We start from the raw sequence: 20,701 nt of genomic DNA, 5'->3' as shown, positions 1-20,701 counted from the left end.
TACCCTCCCTCCTGGGGGGGTGGCCACACCCAATCCCTTCTCCTCCATTCACCTCTTGGGAGTTTGGACACACACATACACACACGCACACACACACACACACACCACACCACGCACACACACCCCACATGCCTGGTGTGAGTTTCAAGGTACCAGGTCAGGGACTTGAACCACAGTCAGCCATGAGGGAGTCCAGAGCCTTAACCATCATGCCACCTGCTGGCCCCTGGTACATTCATCTTAATACACAGTAGAAAGTTTTGGCACAGCACATAAAGGAGTTTAAACTTTTGAAAAGTGTTCCTCTGTCGTGACCCGCATGTGTAACAGCTCGTGTTTACTGAATGCCCCGTATGGGTGGCGTCCTAAAGCTTTCTGTGAACTACCTCATTAGTCCTCACGGTAGTCACGTGGTAACGTTATTGCTATTTCTAGTTTTAAAAAGTGTTTTCTTTATTCATGATGGATCACGTGAGTGAGCGAGAGAGAGGTACATCTCCCCCAGGGTCCAGCCACAGCACAGGAAGCTTCCCCTTCCTCCAGCGTTTCTTCTGCCTGCTACTTCCTGGGCTCTTGAGAGGGTGCCCAGTGTGTTTCAGGCCTACCTGGCCAGGGGTTCAAACCCCGGTCCTCACGTGGAATGTGGCTTCTCTTGAGCAGCCCGTGGCTGTGGTATAACAGATCTGGCCCTATTTGTAGTTTTACAGATGTGGAATCTGAGGCACAGAAAATTTGAAGGACTTCCTTAGGAGCATACATCTAATAGGAAAAGAAAGCTGAGATTTGAAGTTCGGCAGCCTTAGGGTCTAGAGTTGATGTTGTTTACCAAAGTGCTACTTTCCTCTCAAAGGGATTTTCCCAAGTGCTATGTTGTCCAAGAACTTTTCAGAGCTTCAAGATGTTGGCCGGCATGGAAATCATTAAGGACCATGCAGTCCCCTCAACCCCCACTTTTAGGGGACTGTAAGAGCATGTGGGAGAAACTGCTTAGGTCCCAAAGAGCAATCTTCCACACCAGTGGCTTCTTTGGGTTTGGGCTACAGCTTACAAGGGCTCTGTGAGCCTGAGGTGGTTACCCAATGGGAGCAGAAATCACATTGAGGGAGTGTGAGCGAAAGTCAGCAGCAAGTAGCTGAACGTGTAATTGTGAAACGTCCTCTGAACAGGGTGTGAAAGGACCTCATTAGCCTTAGCGAGCTGGGCATTAGATCTGTCCAGTTCTGGGCAGTTGGCAAAGTTCTTTCTCATCTTTTTTTTTCTGCCTAATCCTCAAAACAACCTTGTTGGTGGGAAGAAGCTTTGTTACTAGCCATGCTGTAGAGCCTGGGGGGCATTAGAGAGATCTTTCAGGGCACACAGGGGGTGCACAACAGCTCTCAAATTCAGATCAACATCTTTCCTCTCCAGCTTGGGCAGGCCGCTTTCCATCCCCTACACAGAGAGGAGACGAAGCATTTGTAGAGTACTATCTGAGAACTACACTTCAAACATGCTCTTCGTCACTGCAGCCCAAGGATGGTGTTCTATTCCTAGGGTGTGGGGTACTGCAGCAGAGCTGACCTTTTAACTCCATCTTCATGTTTGCCAGTTTCCTTTGTTTCTACAGCACTGGGGTCCCCTGATGTTCCTTCTATTCCCTACCCATTTTCCCTGCTGGCTTTCCCTCCTCTATCTGAGTTATCGGAGCTGAGGTTCAGATTCTGTCTTCCTCTTGGTGTATTCTTATTTCCATTGCCATAAACCAGTAACACCCATTTTCTCCTGCCCTCTCCCCTTCAGCATAATCCGGCTACATCCTTAGTATCACCCTAGTTGCTTCAGTTACATTTTTTTTTTTAGGAGAGATTTTTGCTATAGGGCACATGCACTCACCAGAGAGACAGAGAGACAGAAAGCGAGAAATCACCCCCCAGGGAGGATGGCCACGCTGCAATTTCTTCTCCTCCACTCTCCTCTCGGGATCCTGGGCACGCACGCACACATGTCCGGCATGAATTTCAAGCCTCTGGGTCTAGGACTCTAACTGCAGTCAGACATGTGAGTCCAGGGACACAGCCATCACACCAGCTGCTGGTCCCGCTCAGTCGCATCTTAATCTGGTTACGCTCTGAACTGGCCTTGCCCTTCTCCTCCCTCCCGGATGCTGGACTTCTGCTGCATGCTCCGGGTCACCGCCAGGAGGCCTCTGTGCCTGCCGGCTCTCATCTCTAATGTCTCAGCAACCAGCACGTCCTGTAGGTCCCACAGGCTGCAGGCTTTCTTCCCTTCTTTCTTAATAAATACAATTTTTATTTGTCAATGAAATGTTTCAGTGAAAAAAAAAAAACTAGATTCCCAGTATACTCCTAAGTATGCCCAAGTATCCGTATCAGATTTTGGGTTAACGTAGCAACACATTTATGTACATGATTAGATCATTCGTACTGTTTACTGATCAGGAAATATAGATGTATGTGTGATATTAAGGCATCTGAATGTCTGGCATACTTTTCTATGCAAAAACACATCACTTTCCCAACAACTCAATATATATGTTATGTGTGTGTGTGTATATCTATATGTATACACACATATACATGTATATATTACACACATGTACCTGGCGTGTCTCTCTATGTGTGTATATGTATACATATCACACACATGTACCTGGCGTGTCTCTCTCTGTGTATATATATTACACACATGTACCTGGCGTGTCTCTCTCTGTGTGTATGTATATGTATATATATTACACACGTACCTGGCGTGTCTCTCTCTCTGTGTATGTATATGTATATATATTACACACATGTACCTGGCATGTCTGTGTGTGTGTGTGTGTGTGTATATATATATGTGACATATCAATAATATAGACAACCGCAGCCAGTGGCATAGTGGTAGAGGCAGCTGAATCCTACATGGTTCAAGTCTTGGATCTGGCAGCTTGAGAAACATGCGGAGCACACGTGTGTGTATGCCCCAAATCCTAAAAGTAGAAATCAGGCAGGGGGGATTGCAGCGCAGTCAAACCCCATGGGCGGTGCCTTCTCGTTTTCCTTCTTTGTCTCTTTGAGGCAAATCCACACACACACACACATGTGTGTATATATGTATATATGTAACATATACATATACATTACGTACACACATAGCATTTCAAAGCTTTCGAGCAGAATCAAGCACCACCACAGTCTTCCCAGGAGCGGCCTGAGAGGCTCATGGGCGTAGACACCTCAGAACCTCGAGTTGCCCGTTCCCGGCCCTCACCCTGTGACACAGAAGGAAACAAGCCCTACTTACTTGGCTTTAGAGACAGAACTTTGTGCTGAACTGAATAAAAACAAAAAAGATCCTCCTGACACTTTTCTCACTATTGATGGACTCCTTGCCCGACCTGGGTTTCAAGTCCCTGGAACTGAGTTACGAAGTATCCTTTGTCATCGGTCGATAGCCGAATCTTCTGCCCGCTATTTAGTTGGCCTGAAGTTGGGTCCTTCTCATAAAGCTGAGACACAACTACACTCAGTGCACAGGCAAAGCACTTTTAAGAATATTCAGACCCTGAGTTCGAACCTTGCCAGGTCCACATGGTCACCTGTGAAGAGCTAAGGACGTGCAGGACTTCCTTGGAAACCCTCTCGTGGAGGGGACATCTGAGACCACCAGACACGGAGGTTACGACCTGCATGGTCCCAGGTTGCCAAAGGGCAGCTGAGGACCTTGGTGTGGAAATTTGAATGTGCATCCTACGATGCCTGCAGAGGTCCTTCTGACCCACAGTGAAGCTACACTCTTCACAACTATTCTTGGACCATGGGCTTAAACTGTGATGGTACATACAGCCCGAGATCCCACTCAGGACACCAGACGACAAAAGGCCAGGGCAGCAGACATGGGGGGACCATCAGAGCAGGCCTCCCTGTGGGGAGAGTGCCCTGACTCTGGGGTTCAGAATTTACAACCATCTGAGTGTCGACTAATTCCTTGTCTTCTCTGGTGAGCCACAGGTAAGACAGAGTATCAAACAATAAAGGCAAGGTCACCTACGGTGCCTGTGGCCACGAGCATTCCTCCTTTGGCCACGCGCATGCCTGCTTCTGTTAAGAAGGTGGGGCTTATCCCCGCTGGTGCAAAAAGCAAAGGTCATGTCCCTCGTGCACCCTGACCTTCTGTGTAGGCTAGGACTTGCAGGGTTTGTCTCTGGGGCTGCAGCTGCCTCGCTGAGCTGAACTCTGGCTTGCACTGACGGCAGAGGCACCAGTAAATGTCACCCAATGGAGGCTCTGGCAGTAGCTCTTCTGGGAGCACCAGGGAGAGCTCAGCTAAGACGCGCACCTGTTGGGGAGACTTTTGTCCTTGCTCCAAACTCCTTCAACGCTCAGGAGAAGACCAGGGAAAGCGAGGCACTAGTGGCGAGGCAGGACACATGCAGGGCCTCGGTGCTTAGGGTCTGCCACCTGAACCTCTGGGTGAGAGACCTGTTTCTTCTCAAGTTGGAGGGCCTTCCTTAGGTCACTGACCTCGCTAGGCCTCGGCCGCATCACCCTTAGACTTTACTGTGAGGACTAAATGAGACCATTCTCATGAAGTGCTGAGCAGAGCACCTGTCATGTGGCGAGTCCTCGTATCCAGCAGACATTTTTATCCCAGTAACTTGTCTAAAGCCCAAACAAAACACCCCTAACACAACAGGGGAAAAATAAAAACCAAACCAAACAATGCACCCTGTGAAAAAACCATGCTAATCGGAGATCTAGGTCCAAGGGTCAAGAGTCCTTGTGTTAAAATGTAAAAAGATAAAGAAGAGAACCATGTAGGTGAGAGCGTATGCGTGTGCGTATGTGCACGTTCACGTGTGTTCTAAACATTCTGAGAGAGGACAGCGGCGATTTTCTAGGTTAGATAATCAAGACCTTTAGCCTGAAACTAAGAACATGGCAAATCGCTAAGCAACGAGCCCAGTAGTCAGGCGCAGGAAAGGTGAGTGACCAAGGTGTCCAGGGTGTGAACAGGTTCTAATACACGGGGACCTTGGCAAATGCTCTCGGAGGGAACCCCACCAGCACGAAAGCAGCAGGAAAGGCAGGATTCTGGGGACCGAGCCTGAGTGGCACCCCTCGCTGGTGGGAGAGATCTGATAACAAGACTAGAAGTGTAGGCCTGGGATCCAAACAGGAAACCTAGGAGAGGGAAGGACACGGTGTGGCCCCAGGCCAGTACCAGAGACAACGACTGGTCTGGGTGGGCTGAAGGAGGCTGCCAGGGCAGCCACTGGACTTGCCCGAGAACTTCAGTTTGTATCTGAGCGGTGGCCAGAGGTGTTGCGGCATCGCCCATCGCTAAGCTCCGGACCTGTTTCTGAAGCCTGCTTGACGAAACCCCCAGCTCACGTCACTGTCCGCCTGCTGCTTTGAAGGCTTCTGCCTCTCAGCTCTGTAGCACCTCTGTCTACTGCAGGGTAAACCGCAGTACAAAATAATGTGAAATGGGCGTGCACCTGTGCAGGGTACTGCTCACAATACTATTGGCTCACACATGGATTAAAGCGCCTCACTGCCCACTGCTGTTTGCACAAGCCTACAAACCCTGGCTGTAAGGATCGCAGTTCAAGGCCCTGCTTCAGTACCTAGCTTACTGTCCCAGGGCCGGCACGGACACTGGGTGGGGAATGAATTGTGACTTGGCTCTTCTCCTCACCTTTGCAACATGGACCAATGATTCCCCTCCCTAAACTTCAGTTTCCTCTTTGACTTCGGTTTCCTCTTGTGAAAGCGGGATTCTCTGCACTTTGCATGAGAAATCAGAGATCCATACGAAAAGATGAGGCTAGTGCACAGGGTGTTGGGTATCGGCCGAGAAAACTGCCTGGTACTTGGCACACAGAAATCTCTTAGCAATTTCAGTTGGGGTGTTACCGTTGCTATTCGGAAACTAATATTCCAGGGACATAATGAGGTTGATGGGATTTATTGCAAACTGGAACTTAGGTCGTCCCCGATGTAAGCCAGGCAGGCGGGACCTTGATGTACCATTTAAAAAGCAATCTGCTCCCGGTGTCTGCAATTAACCACCCTCTAACTCTGCCAGGGCCACCTGACAAAGCGAGTGGCTCCGTACACTTGTTAATGAGGGGCAAGTCGGTGTTCGGGAGCCCTGTAAAATCACTACCCCGTTCCTGCTCAGCGAGCGAACCTTTCATCTGCAGCCCAGCTGCCCTAACGACTATGCATTCTTGGTCTCCTAATTGGCTAGAGGCTTTGATTTATCTGGGCAAGTTCTGGGAAGGAGGCTTTAACAAATGTTTCGTAAGACCATGGGGTGAGGGCCTTGCCCAGGAAAAGCCTTGCAGGAAACCGTGGCTACGGCCTGGTTTCCCACCCAGGACAGCAGGTCTGGCCCCGAGCTGGAGGACAGGCCCTGGGTGGTAAGGGGTACGTGGGCAAGGATGTGCCCGTAAGTCAGAGGCTATCAACAGGCAGGCCTTGCTTTTCCATGGTGCAGTCACCTACCTGCCTGTTCCCCGTGGTCTAGTTAACACCTGTATTTCACCCTCAATGACTGGCTGACTTGTCCTGTGTTCATCCACTCCGTCCACAAGTATTTGCAAGGCACCTACTGTACGCTAGGCAATGTTTTAGGCAGTTAAGATACGCTCCGGGATTGAGGAGAGAACAAACCCCATCCTCACAGGCCTTCCGCTCTGGGGGGGAGACACAGGCGTGTGAAGGGACAGCAGTATGTCTGAAGATGGTTAGACCACGTAAAAGTAGTAAAAACAGGGAGGCAGATGGGGCGGGCTAGACGGGGGCACGATTTTAAGTAAGGCTGTCAAGGAAGGCCTCCCTGAGAAGACAGGTTAGCAAGACCTGAGGGCAGAGGCCGAAACCTTCCTTCCTGACCACACCCTGAAGAACTGGGGAGTCTTGTCTGGAAGAGCATCGGACCCCTTCTCTGCCGTCAGGGTGTGGGTGCACCTCGCAGGCTGTGGTCCCCAAGGTCAAGGGTGAGATCTGGGCCACAGCTGCCGCAGCGCCAGAGTTCGGGGCCCTCCCCCCCCCCAGCCGCCTCCGCTGCTCCTTCTGCTCCTCGATGCGCTTCTGGCGCTCGGCCAGCAGCTGGCGCTTGTGCTCCTCGTTCTCGCGCTGCTGCTGCTCCAGCTGCTGCCGCCGCAGGGCCTCGGAGCGCTCCTTGTTGGCCAGCTGGAGCCGCAGGAAGTCCCGGCGCAGCGTGGACTCCCCTGGCAGGTTCAGGATGGAGCTGCAGGCGGGAGGACGCAGTTAGGATCCCATAGGGACAGGGTGTGCTGGGGAGGACAACAGGACAATTCCCCCACACCCGGGGAAGAAGACACACAAGCCCTGAGACCCCCGTCATTAAGTCATTCATTTCTGAGAAACCACTGGGCTGAGTAGCGGTCAGCCGCCTGTGGGTATGACTACCACACCCTGGTGCTGTCTCCAGCACCAGCCGCAGGGCGGTCCGCCGCACACCTTCACCCTTGTGATGCCGCGACGATGCATTACTGAAGGTTTGGGCAAGTGTGCAAGCCCTGAGCCCCGGACTAGACTGTGCACACGTTGAAGAAAGGCCAGCAAAGGCCAGCCTCACAGACTAGGGTCCCACAGGTCCCATGTGGCTGACCACGCTTGAGTCCCAGTCCTGGTGGTTTGAGAAAACAGACTGGGCATGTGTGGGTGCCCCAAATCCTGGCAGGATGGAGAAATGGAGACTGGAGTGTGGTGAGACCAGGTCCCACTGGAGGTGTTTTCTCTTTCTCTCTCTCTGTCTCTCTTAGGTAAACTCGTGCACCTTCTGACAATTAAAACTAAGGCAAGTAAGTAAAAATGGACCAGCAGATGGTTACACAGCTGGACTCTCATGTGGTTGACTGTGGTTCCAGTCCTGGACCCAGCAGTTTAAAACTCACGCAGGGTGCGCATGTGTATGTGCCCAAGTTCTGAGAGGAGAATGGAGGAGAAGGGATTGCGGCGTGGCCATTCCCCTGAGGGGGGATTATTTCTCACTTTCTGTCTTTCTGTCTCTCTGGCAAGTGCACATGCCCTGTAGCAAAAATCTCTCTCAAAAACAAAACAAAACAAAAACCAGAATAATCACAAACAGCAGGGAAACCCACTCTGCTTGCAAAAGCACGCACTGCCTCGCCCACACCACAGCCTTGACTCGCACAGCCTGCGAGGGAGAGGCCAGACTGTGCACGTGAACACATCGGGGCCAGAGAGGGAAAGTGCTCGGGTCAAAGTCGACAGCGAGTCAGGACCTGAGTCACGCCCGCCAGGCCCCGTCTCACTGCACCCAAATGACTTGGTTCTGGAGAGGGTGCAGCTGGGACCTCAACCGGCCCACGGATTCCCAGGTTCTGTTTAGGCAACGGCTTCCTCAGCTGTGCACACGAGCATGAGATGGGACAAGGACACCAACTCCACCCAGGTGGCTGGTGTGCGAGGCCTGCCCTGTCCCCATCAACTCCAGGGGAACATGCTACACCCCTGGGTTCTGCACAGCAGCATAACAAGAGGTAGGAAATAGCTTCTACTCGTTTTTAAAAGCTAGCCCTTTTCATCTTTCTGGAAGCTTCCATTTAAAATAAACCTATACACACGTAATAACTGAACACCCCTATGTGGGAGGCACTGTAACGGGCCCCAGCACTGCAGCAATTGCCAGATAAACCCAGTCTTTCTTTACGGTTATCTCCTTGTGAGGAAGACAGACAACTGATGACAAACAATTTAACCTAAGGCATTCATGGACTCCAAGAAGACAAAAAAGGGTAACACCTAAGGGTGACAGAGGCAGGGTCGAGGCGAGTGGGGGCTCTACTTTAGGTGGGGTGGTCAGGAAGGCGACACGTGTGGAGGGAAAGGTGTGGCCTCTTTGAGGAATGATCCCTTGTCTCTCTTCCCAAAGTGGAGTGAATGAGTGGGAGAGAGGTTAAGAGGAGGCCTGGGACCGGGCAGATCAGGAGACGAGTGTGGGCCGAGAAAGCCACGCACGGGAAGGTTCTGGTGAGCAGGAGAGTAACAGGAACTGATCTGTTTGCTGGACAGACGGCGGTCTGCAGAGGGTCTGAGGAGCAAAGCCAGCGGTCGGGCTACTGCTGCAGTGGCCCTGGTGGAGACTCACCAGGATGTGGGCAGTGGGAATGGAAGTGGAGAGGCATTGGGCATGGGGTTAGTGAGCCCTCAATAGGCCGGACCAGAGGGAGGGATGACCTGCTGATTTTGCCTTGGCAGCTGGTGATGGTGCTGATGAGGTACCATGTAGGGAGACTGGGGAAGGAGCAGCTTTGGTGGCCGTCAACAAGAGGACCGAGGTTCAGCTTGGAGCTGGTTAGTGCGCGATGTGAAGTACTGCCACGAACGACAGAAGAAGGCTTTGTTTGTGATGCTCCAAGACCATGCTTGGGGTCTGTAGCAGGCCTCCTCTAAAATTGCAGCCTTTGTGTAAAACTCTAAGACAAGCCCCGGGCCACAGTGCTGGTCTAGAGGCCACTTGCTCTGTGCAAAGGTGATGGGGCTTGTGGGCTCAGCCGCACATGCACACAAGGACACTCCGTTAGTACTGATCGATGTTGACTCCGGGTCGGGAGACCTGAGCTGAGAGGGGCTCGTCATTAACCTGGGGTGTGGCCTGGTTGCCATCCTTGGGCTGTCACCTCATTTCTAACATGAGGTAACTATTGTCTTACCTAGTCTTCAAGATGTCATAAAGATTTATTACTTGCATTTATACAAGCAGGGCTTGGAACATACTCTTCAGTGTGGCACAGTGATGTGTGACAGTACAGAAACGGTGAGTTAGCTGGGCTGGCTCAGTGAGGACTGCAGTTTAGCAAGCGTTATAGAGACACGGCTTTTCCATTCTACGGACAGTGGTCAGAGGGCTGACGCGACCACCTGGGTGAGCGTCCCACCACATTGGACAGCTGGAAGGAAGGCATGTGTGTTTCTCCTCACAGGGAGGTTCCTTCTCCATGTCAGTACTTGCCAGTCAGCATCTCAACGCAGCCACGCTAGGGGCGGCTGACGTGTCAGGCACCAGATAGAAGGAAAGAATTCGCCCTTGGCCTTGACTTTGACGAATCCTATGGCAGGTGAAGAAGGAAAGAACTGGAGGCCCTGGAAGCTCATTCCCATATTCTTCTGGTAGCCTAGCAAGGACGCCGCTTGGGAAGTCTGAGTCAACACACACAGAAAGCACAGTGTCTGGGTCATGCCGGCAGCAGCGGCTACAAGGCCTCTTCCCAGTCCAGGATGCGTGGCCTGAGCCAGCGGGAAAGCCTTCCCCAGCAGCATTAGGGAGACTCCCTGCAGGTGCTTGGGACCGAGAGACCCCAGTGACTCCTGCTTGTGAGTCTTCCCAGTAACTCCTCCCTCCCATTCACGGTGCAGCCCGTATGCCTGCGTGTCTTGATCACCAAGCTGCCAGACAAACGCTATCATAAAAGAGAAATCCTCGCTGTCTGAGCAAACCGGCCTTAATCATTTATAACCCAGACTAGAGGAAAGGCAGTGGATGTCGAGCAGACGCTGACACGTAGGGGAGACTTGATTCTGGGGCCAACCTTGACGACAGGAATGGCACGATGGCTTCTACCTAGGGTTCACCTCAGGAGTATAAATGGATTTCCTGGAAGTCATCTCCTCCTGGATTAGGCTGTGGTGAAAATCCCAAGGCATGGGGACCAACAGATGGCATAATGGTTATATGGCTAGACTCTCACGTAGTTAATCGGGGTTCGAGTCCCAGGTCTTGGGTATTAAAACTCACACTGTGCGTGCGTGCCCAAGATTCCAAGAGGAGAATTGAGGAGAAGGGATTGCGGTGTGGCCATCGCCCCTGCCCCACCCTGGGGGAGGGGGGTGATTTCTTGCTTTCTGTCTCTCTCTGTCTCTCCAGCAAGCATGTGCACCCTATAATAAAAATCTCTCTCTCAAGAAAGAAAATACCAAGGCATGGGACAAAGATGGGCCTCTGAACGGGCTTCTCAAAGGTGTGCGATAATGGATTGAAGAACTCACATATGAAAATGTCCCTTAGACTCCAGAAAATGGCAGTTTTAAGAACTTTCAGTCCTGCAGTGCCCACGTGACTGCCTCCCACCTATTCTAAATGTGACACATGAGGGGAAACAACGTCTTAGGAGAGAGGCCATAAATCTTGGGGGACAGTATGAAGAATATGCTGATTTCCCCATTTTTGTAAGAGTCTACCTTGGGAAAATTTTCCCAAACTAATGAGTATGTTCGTGGGCAATACATTAAATAAGATCACCCTGGTGGATTCTTAAAAAAATGAACCTATAAATGAAAAGTAAAGCAAATTTCACGCACGCGCGATTAAGAACGTGAATGCCAGAAGACTTGCATTTGCTTTCATACCTGGGTTCCCCTGAGTCATTCTCCTCCTCTTCTTCCTCACTTCCGCTGTACTCATACTCGGTCTCATCTAAAGAGAAACTCACAGAATGTTAGTGCACAAAAGATGCCACAGCTCAGCTCGGCCATGTTCAATCCCCCCCTTTTAAATGTAAGTAAACCGAGATCTAAAGAGCTGTGGTTAGCAGTGAGCTGGGACAAGGCCCAGGCCTCCCACAAGCTGGACTTAAGCACATGGAACTAATTATACTCAGGACGATTCCAGCGAACTCCAGATAGCTGTCTTCAGTGTCCAACAGTCCCATGAAAGAGGAGATAGAGAGCTGAAAGCAACCGTTCTGTGTGCGTTAACTTACATGACAAAGCCACCCATTTCAACTTTCTTGGCCCTTGCTAACTTATGGATAGTATTAAACATTGTAGAAGCAGGATTTCATTATGAATTACATGGGCTCACAAATTGCCTTGAGATTATCTTGGTGAATACCACAAAGAAACTTTTGACAATAAGTGCTATTAAAAATGTATAGTTCAAGGGACTAGCAGATGGAGTAATGGTTATATTGCTGGATTCTCACATAGTCAACTGTGGTTCGAGTTCCAAAACTCACACTGGGTGCGTGTGCTTTAAACTCACACTGGGTGCGTGTGCACACATGCCCAAGATCCTGAGAGGAAAATGGAGAAGGGATTGTGGTGTGGACATCCCCCCTCAGGGGCAATTTCTTGCTTTCAGTCTCTCTGTCTCTCTCTGTCTATCCAGCAAGTGCACACATCCTATAGCAAAAATCTCTCTCTTAAAAAAATTATAGTTCATATATATTTTGATTAGCCCACTAGGAAGGGCCATTCATTTAATTCAGTGAAATGTTAAGCAAGTTAACATATAAGATGAGTAAGACCGAGTCTTTGCTTTGGAGAAGACCAGAAGCCAATGAACCCAATGAGTAAATACTTAGAACCACTATGATTATGAGGAAAGAATATCTCAGTTGCAAATGCTGGATACTTTACCTATATACTCACAACGATCCTGTAACATAGTGCCTGTTTTTCAAAGGAAGATCGTTGGATGACGAGAGATTAGGTACGATTACCAATGTGATCTCATTAATACAAGCCAGTCTGGGATGTGGATTTAGAATTCAATCAGAGTTTTACCAACTTTAAAACCAGTGTTCTCTCCAATTATTATATGCTAAGTAGAAGTCCATAAAAAAGACTTCTATGGGGTTATCAGAGAAAGAAGCAGCTAGCTCTACTGGTCATAACGGAGGAGGGGGACAGTGAAGTTTTTGAGGAGGAAATGAGCTGGGTCTTGGCAGGTCAGCAGCTGGCAGCTGAAAGTGGCAGGAAAAGGGGCATTTCAGCCAACAGACCACATGAGTAAGGCTGGCAGCATTACAGACCATAATGTTCAGGAAACAAAGAGTGGTAAGTGGCCAGGCATCCGGCTGGGTCAAAGCAAATGGAGGGACACAGCCCAGCAGGGATGAGATGGCTCTGATCCTTGTATTCATCCTGCTGGGGACTTTTCTGTGGACAGTGAGGTGCCCTCACAGGAGATGCTAAGCGAGGGAGGGTGAAACGTTATTGTTATTTCTTTATAGCTGTGGGTTAGTAATAACAACCTTGAGGACATTTGCATACCCCTGAAAAGATACTAAAACTGCAATTTGGTTATATTACCACTAGGAGGCAACAGGCATGTAGTGAGAGCACACAGATCTGATCAACGTGCTTTTCACACTATTTATACATTGAAGAGATCATTTTTAAAAGTCAAAAAATGGTTGGTGGGGACCAGCAGTTGGTGTAATGACTAGGTTGCTGGACTCCCATGTAGTTGACCATGGTTTAAGTCCCGGACCCGGTGGCTTAAACACATGCCAGGCACGTTTGCGTGCATGCCCAAGATCCAGAAAGGAGAATGGAAGAGAAAGGATTGTGGTGTGGTCATCCCCCTGGGGGGTGATTTATTGTTTTCTGTCTCTCTGTCTCTCTCTGTCTTTCTGGCGAGCACATGCACCCTATAGCAAAAAAAACTATAAACAAACAGACAAACAAAAAACATGGTGGGGAATTCCAGTGTATTTTTCAAGATCACAAATTAACTTCACATGTTTAGATATGTATAAAGTTTTCAAGCTACTTATTTTTTAAAGTATTATTTTGCCCAAATGTAAAAAACTTCTATAAAATGTTTTAATACTCCATGTGGAAAGTCTAGTACCTCAAACTTTCATGAAATAGAAAAATAGACTTGAAAGTAAAATACAGAAATTTTATCTAATAAAGGAAATTATAACAAGGGAAAGAAGCACACAATTATTCCAATTACTTTTATTCTCTAGGGTGAAACTTTCACTTGTCAGGGTTCTCAATTTTAATACTCCACCAGAATGCGATTTGATTGCTTTTATATTCCTAGGTTAAATGAACATGTATCAACATATCTTGAGGAAGAAAAATCAGGTTAAAAAATCATAGCGCGATGAAAAGTAAAATTGCTTGATTCTACCAAAAACCGGTCACAGAGAGAGCTACTTAGAAAGTGAAAAGGTATTAGTAGTAGCGAATTAAGTCATTTGATCAAATTGAGCAAATGGAGTGAGATGAGATCCTCCTTCCTTGGGGAGCATACAAAAATAAAGCTAGCACAGTGATTTTGGTGACCCTCAGCCTCAATAGGACTCAGTCCCTTAAATTACCACGTTACTCTCGAATATACCTACTTCTAAGAATCTTCCTCCTCTACCCCACAGAGAACGAGCACATTAAAAATAGCTGATCTCCACAGCATGGTGAGCTCTGAGTCACATGGCGGAGTCGGTATCCCCCTGAATGTAAAAGCAAACCGAGGCATAGACTTTTCCAACATTACTCACTGGCCAAAGGGAGATGGATCATGAGTTCTCAGAAAGTACCTTGAGTACAGTCAATAAAAAATGCCTAAATAAAAATAGGTAATATTTTACTAAGTGATCTACATACCAGGCGTTGTATTAAGCATTTCCCACGCACTATCTCATTTAATCTTCACGACAATGCCGAGCAACAGATACTGTTAATACACCCCTATTCTCATTTGTAAGGTGAGAAGACTTGGGCCAAGTTCACATAATTGATAAGAAGCAGAGCTAGCATTCGAGCTCAGAATATGAATTAAAAATGGAGTCTGGGGACCTAGTCTACTCTATATATCCATAGTATAATAAAATATAAGTTTCTTCATAAGAAAAGTTGGTGTTTAATGGTTGCATGTCTGACACACTGCCCTGAAATATTCCCTCATACATTCTGACTCCTGGAGTAGCCAGGATAAAGAGCAGTTGAAAAATCAGTGCCGGGTCTTCTTGACCTTGACCTACTTTTCTCATCAAGCCTACGTCCTCCAACTTGGCTAGCCTCCAGGCCCCAGCCCTACCCACTCAGTGACAACAGGAGAGGGGCCTCCCTTTCGGCTCAGCCTCATCACCTCCCACTACTGAGTCTAACCTAACCACACACTTCCCTTTGAGTCTCCGAGGCTGGCTGCAGGAGGAAGCCTTCTTTTGAAGTTCCCCTGGAGATTCCTCCTCCTGCCTCAGCCCTCTGCAGATCTTATCCTTCAGTCTGTCCTTGACCTCTGCACTGCTCTTTGCCCCGCCAGGAGCCCCACTTCCCACCTTGCTGTGTTACGGGTACTGACTGAAGAAGCAGACATGGAGGGAATGCAAATAGGGGAGTGACTTCTTTGGGGTGCCCCCTGCCTGCCAAAACACAGAGCAGAGGGTGGAGAGGAGGGAGAGAGGAAAGGGGCCTGGCCACCGGGCCTGTGAGTTTTCACCTTGGTCAGGATGCACTTAGGATGCTAGGGAAGGACTTGTAAGCCCCCATTCTAGCAACTGAGGCACAATCCCAGAACCCCAGATTTGGAATGGTGCAGTGAAAGGACAGTGTTAATACAAGACCTGGAGGCTAAGAGGAAAGTTGTTTTTGTTTGTTTGTTTGTTTTTTCTTTTCTTTTGGTCTGTAAAATAAAGAAGTGCCTTGCATGACCTTCAGCTCAAAAGCTGGCGTTGCATCCAGCCAGCCTGGCAACCTAATGATCTTTTCTATCACTGTAACAGGAAGAAAATTCCTTCTGACTTCTAAATAACTGTGCTAGAACTGAGCCTCCCAGCACAGAAACTTAAGTGTTGGAAACTGTCAGCACAGAAAAACATCAACAGAAGCCTTTTTTCTTCAGGTTTTTTCCTGTAGATTTTTAGCCTTCTAACATGAATATTCATTTTAATGAACTTCATCACTGGACATCGGAGAGCTCCTCCCAGGATCGCTCCCCGGGGCTGTGTTCAGCGCTCGGAAGAGGTAACGTTTCTACGCGTCTCACAGTTCTCGGCATGAGAGATTGCGCTCCGGCAGTCTCACCCCCTGACGCCTGCAGGCCGTGACCTCAGAGGGGGCCCGATGCTGAAGGATAACGAAGGCCCGTCTGCGATCCCACAGTCACCACGGACCACACAGAGAGCCCGCGACTCGCCTCGTCGGCTGTTCCCTTGCAAAAACATAAGCGCGCCCCTCACCTTTCTCCCCGCGCTTCTTCTTCGTCCTGTCGATGTGGTCCTTGAGTTGGATGCGGACCTGCCGCTCGTTGGGTTGGTCTCGGATGAAGGGATGCTTCATCAGCTGCTCGGTGGCTGGTCGTTGGCCGTGGTTCTTTACCAAGCAGCTTTCAATAAAGGACTGGAATTTTTTGGACCTGCCAAAGAAAAGAGATAAAAGGACAATCCAAAGAAAAGCAAACTTACATTTTCCAGAATACTAGATTTTTTTTTCTATATTTTTAAAAAAAGGCTTAGTCATCCAGTGAAGGGATCAACCAGGCAGAGGTCATGCCCAGCACTGCGTTCAAACAATGGGGATCAAAGTTCATCACCACCAAGGAACGACGGAGGTAACCTAGGGCAGTTGCGCATGTGCAAGCATTTTTGCATAGTTTATACATAATATCACGTAAAATGCAAAAGCTACCAGAGCAGGAAAAGGCCCTGTCGGAACCATGTCTGGGTGGACTAGACCATTATAATCAGGAAAACAGAGTTGGGCTTTAAAGAATGAGGAGAAAATCACTCTGGGGGGAGGATAGTTGAGGCAGGTAGGAAATCAGTACTAAACTAAAGGCAGGAGTGAGAAAACGATATGTCAGGGGTAGTGAGGTGAGCTCCCTAGACGGGGCAGAAAATGCAAGCAAAAAGCAAAACCAAGTTTGTCTATATAAGAAGTGCATTTCATAGAAATAAGAAGGTTCTCAAATAGTAAAGTGAACTTAGATTAGATAAAAGGTTTTTTTACTAGTATTTTTCTAATCAACCTTGAACTTTGCTTTCCAATTAATGAGAACAGGATGTGTGTGGGTACCTTTGCCATCAACCGAGAACTTGGAAATCTAACTTTAAAGGCCTAAGTTCACACCTAGAAGCAGGAAGGAAATTATCAATATTTCCTCAGAGATAAACCCTGTGCCAGAGATGCACAGGGGCAGGGGCGAGTCAGCGAGAGATACCATACAGCGATTATGATAGCAAGTCTACATGCACTGGAAATTAATGGTGGACTTTAGCCATCATTCACGACTTGGGCATGCATGCTCATGTTGAAAGTTCCAAGAAGCTGTCCAGAGTCTTAAATAATTACACTCATGACTCTACAGCGTGTCTTTCCAAGGACTGCAGTGACAGCTCAGCACCCTGCCCTCGGAGACCTTGGCCACCCTTCCACCCTGCCAGGAGGAAGAGGGATCTGTTTTGTATCTCTGTCGTCCTCCTGTGGTGCACTGTGGAGGTACAAGAGTGGATCTCAGAAGCGGGTCTGCCCAAGCAAGCCCTGTATACACACACATGCACGCACACACTGCAGGCTGAGTAGTATCCTCACTGCACAGAAAACAAAGGGGTGTGTGTTCTTCAAGATTCAAAGGAGAGAGTGCACTTGTTTATACACCAGTCTCTTTTTGCTCAGGTCAATTTCTCATTCCATGTTTCTTTTTCTTTTTCTTTCTGCTTTATTTTATTTATTTTTAAATTTTGCTATGGAGTATGTGCACTTGAGAGAGAGAAAGAGAACCTGAGAAACAAATACTTCCCAGGTGGGATGGCCATGCTGCAATTCCTTCTCTTCAGTTATCCACTTGGGATTCTGGGCACACATGCACATGTGTGTGGCATGTTTTTCAGGCTGCTGGGTCCAGGACTTGAGCCAACCAGTTGGCCATGGGATCTAGCTGCCTTCACCACACCACCAGTTGACCCCATTCTATGCTTTTAAAGTACTGAAGCTTTTTTTCTTTTTTTTTTCTAAATCTCTAGCTACGTTCAAATTGTTCAAGTAGTTTACATAAAAGCTAAGGTAACCACCTGTGCTTGGGCCACCTCAGGGTGAATCAGACTGACCACACCATGGAGTGAGGTAGGCAGTGGCAGCAGGGCGGGCACTCTGAACACCCCCATGCCCCTCAGCCCATGTCCTCGCTCCGCTCAGGCTGGACTTTTCAGCATGTCAGGATGAGCCCAAGCCAGCTTTGAGTCATGAGTACACCACATGCTCTGTGTGTCCGATGAATAAGTGGGAGGAAAGTTCTGGACAAGAGTTGTAATATGGGTACTTCAAGTCTGCGCTTGTGAGGGACAGAGCGGGAGAAGGGGTCAATTGGCTTATTTTCTTTCTCAGATCTAACGAACAAATCTATGGAGGCATAACATGTAAATGATCTAAGGGGAGACCTTGTAAGAAGAACATAATACAAAAATGGACTGCCCTGAGGAGAAAACTGAAGAGAATGAGAATAGCTTGCATAAAGAAATAGAAAAACTCCACCTGGTGCTTTTCGAGGTTTAGTCAGTATTTAAAGGTGAGTACAGGCACTCAGGGGCCAGACCGTGGTGCGGTGACATTGCAAGTGAGAAGCATCCGGGGTTCATGTCCCACGTCCTCCCTGACCACAGTGGGTGTACGTGCTGGTGCCCATGACCTGGGTCAGCTAAGATGGGGTGGCCTGCAGTGTAAACGCCCTATTGGGGTGTCCATCTCTCTCTCTCTTTTTCTCTGTCTGTTTTTCATAGGAGAGGTAAGTACATTTTTTTAAAAAATTTGAAACAAAGCCATTAAATGTTCATGAGAAATGCAAATGGCACTTCTCTTTCTTGTGCTGGCACCGAGGAAGAAGTGCTTGCTTTTGATTTGTTCATAAAGTGTCCAACTACGAATTAGAGGGTGACAGATAAAGTGCACCCAGTTTGAAAGTAAGTTCCACACTTAATGGACCGTACACTCCAGTACTGACATCTAAAAAAGTCAGAGAAATCTCTAGTTCTTCAGGGCAGAACAGTGCTCAAACACTGTAATGGAGCCAGCTATGCACACAGTTCTGTTTTTCAGTATTCCTCCTGGTGAGGAGCCTCACAATACATGCAAGAGAATGACTTTGGGTCCAAAGGATGGGCCAACAGGTGCAGGACCACAAAGCTGGCCATGCCTTCCAAGAGTGTAGTACTGTTTGAAAATAATGCTTACTTAAAACAAGTCTTCAGGAAGGACATATTGTTTCTTATTTAAGTTAGCATGAGCAAAGAATCAATATGTTTAATTATGCATTTAATTAAATGCAGAAACACTTCACCCATGTTGAACGCTCCCTGGCTCTTCACTGAATGTTCTAATGGCTTTAAAGTGCACCGATACAACTTCATTGTTAGAGTCTCTGTTCAATCTCTGTAACTTGGTTCTATCTCTTTAAAAAACAAAACAGAACAAAACTAAACGCTTTAAGGTTAGCAGTTCTAATTTCCTCCAAGTTGGGTTGGCACAGAGACAGAGACAGGTTACTGCTTGCAGTCTGAGACACTAGACCTGCCATCAGCCTCTCTAGACACTCTGTCTTCCCAGGCTTAGCCTGTTTGTGTGTTAGACTGTGTTAGAGGAATTCGAATGCCTGAAAGAGGATCACATTAACCATTCCAACCAGTTGGGCTAAAAGTTGTTGTAACTGCTAGGCTCCACAAATGCAGTCTGACCTTTAAACTTTGCATGGGCTCCACTGTGTTTTCCAGATACTCTGCTACTCTTTCTCTACTTAGGCTCCATCACTTAGCTGTGTGTCTTTGCACAAATGAGTCCACTTCTCTGTGCCTCGGTTTCCTTGGCCGCATTAGTACTTGTCTCGAAGACCACTGGGATATTAGTACTTGTCTCGAAGACCACTGTGACGAGGACATCGGTTAATGCACGTGAAATGTGTAGAATGGGCTATGCTATCCCAAATGCACGTGTGTTTACGGCTCTTTGCGGGGACTGTTACTGTGAAGGCAGCGTCCCAGCGATGTCTGACCATCGCCAGACTGCAGGAGCAATGTCGGCTGGTAGACCGGGGAACAGAGACCTGAAGTCGTGCGTTTCCCACTTCTGCTGATTGAGTTAATACAGCGTTCTTTAAAGACAAGCTGTCAGGAATATTTGGGTGAGACAGGTCATCAGAAAGAGTCAACGGGGCTGTTATCTTCAGAGAGACTGCGAAAAAGGTTCATTTAAAATGTCTGCAGAGTAATTTTTTTTTTAATACTGATAAAGTCCAAAGTCACACCACGACTAGCAAATGCAGACTACATGAAGTATTTTCTGATCTTTGCTTTGTATTAACATTGTTTTATTCAGAACACACACACACACTCACACTCACACATACACACACAAAAGAGCTTAGTCATATCTTAAAGCCAAAGAGCCTGGCGGCCCCGCAATCTTCAGAAATGGTGCTCCATGGGATGACGGGGGTGATTGGAAGCCCTGGAGTAAAAGCAGGAGTCTTCAGAGATGGTGCTCCATGGGATGACAGGGTGATTGGAAGCCCTGGAGTAAAAGCAGGAGGCTGGGGTTCTGGGCTGGCTCTGCCCATTGGGAATGTCAGACTCTGTCAAGAAGCCTCTCCACTTAATTGGGCCTCTGCCTCTGCATCTAGAGCACCAGCAGCCCGGCCCAGGGACCAGGTGTAGGGATCTGCAGTTACGATTTCCCTATGTTGATTGAGACTGCTTTGCCTGTGTGGATGCTCAAATTTACAGGGCAGGTGCCAAAACAAGATTGATCACTTTCCTCCAGAAATGAAATCATTCCTGTCCTTTTCCAGAAGGCCCTGGAGGGAAACTATGGCACTGGGAAGACTCCAGAGAGCAGGTGAGTGTGGATAAGGAGGATGGGAAGAGGAGAGCGGGGAGATCTTTTGAACAAGGTGGTTGACCCATGAGGGTGGAATCCACCTTCACAGAGGAAACAGGAGCAGG

The 20,701-nt window shown here is 48.3% G+C and overlaps 1 protein-coding gene across 5 annotated transcripts in view; it reads right to left on the bottom strand.

Annotated features, from left to right (window-relative positions):
• TNIK (TRAF2 and NCK interacting kinase) overlaps window positions 1-20,701 on the bottom strand; it is a 417,539-nt gene that overhangs the window by 102,988 nt on the left and 293,850 nt on the right. For all 5 annotated transcript variants that reach the window (XM_006155057.3, XM_027774424.1, XM_027774425.1 and 2 more), the window contains 3 exons: window positions 15,953-16,128; window positions 11,388-11,454; window positions 7,040-7,242 (listed from right to left, as the gene is read on the bottom strand). In XM_006155057.3, coding sequence (XP_006155119.1) covers window positions 7,040-7,242; window positions 11,388-11,454; window positions 15,953-16,128 — 446 coding nt within the window. The remainder of the gene's footprint in view (window positions 1-7,039; window positions 7,243-11,387; window positions 11,455-15,952; window positions 16,129-20,701) is intronic.

The sequence above is a fragment of the Tupaia chinensis genome, unplaced genomic scaffold (assembly GCF_000334495.1).
Source record: "Tupaia chinensis unplaced genomic scaffold, TupChi_1.0 Scaffold000430_1, whole genome shotgun sequence".
Classification (NCBI taxonomy): domain Eukaryota; kingdom Metazoa; phylum Chordata; class Mammalia; order Scandentia; family Tupaiidae; genus Tupaia; species Tupaia belangeri.
The sequence above is the reverse complement of the archived record's forward strand: the minus strand, read 5'-3'. Positions and strand labels throughout refer to the sequence as shown.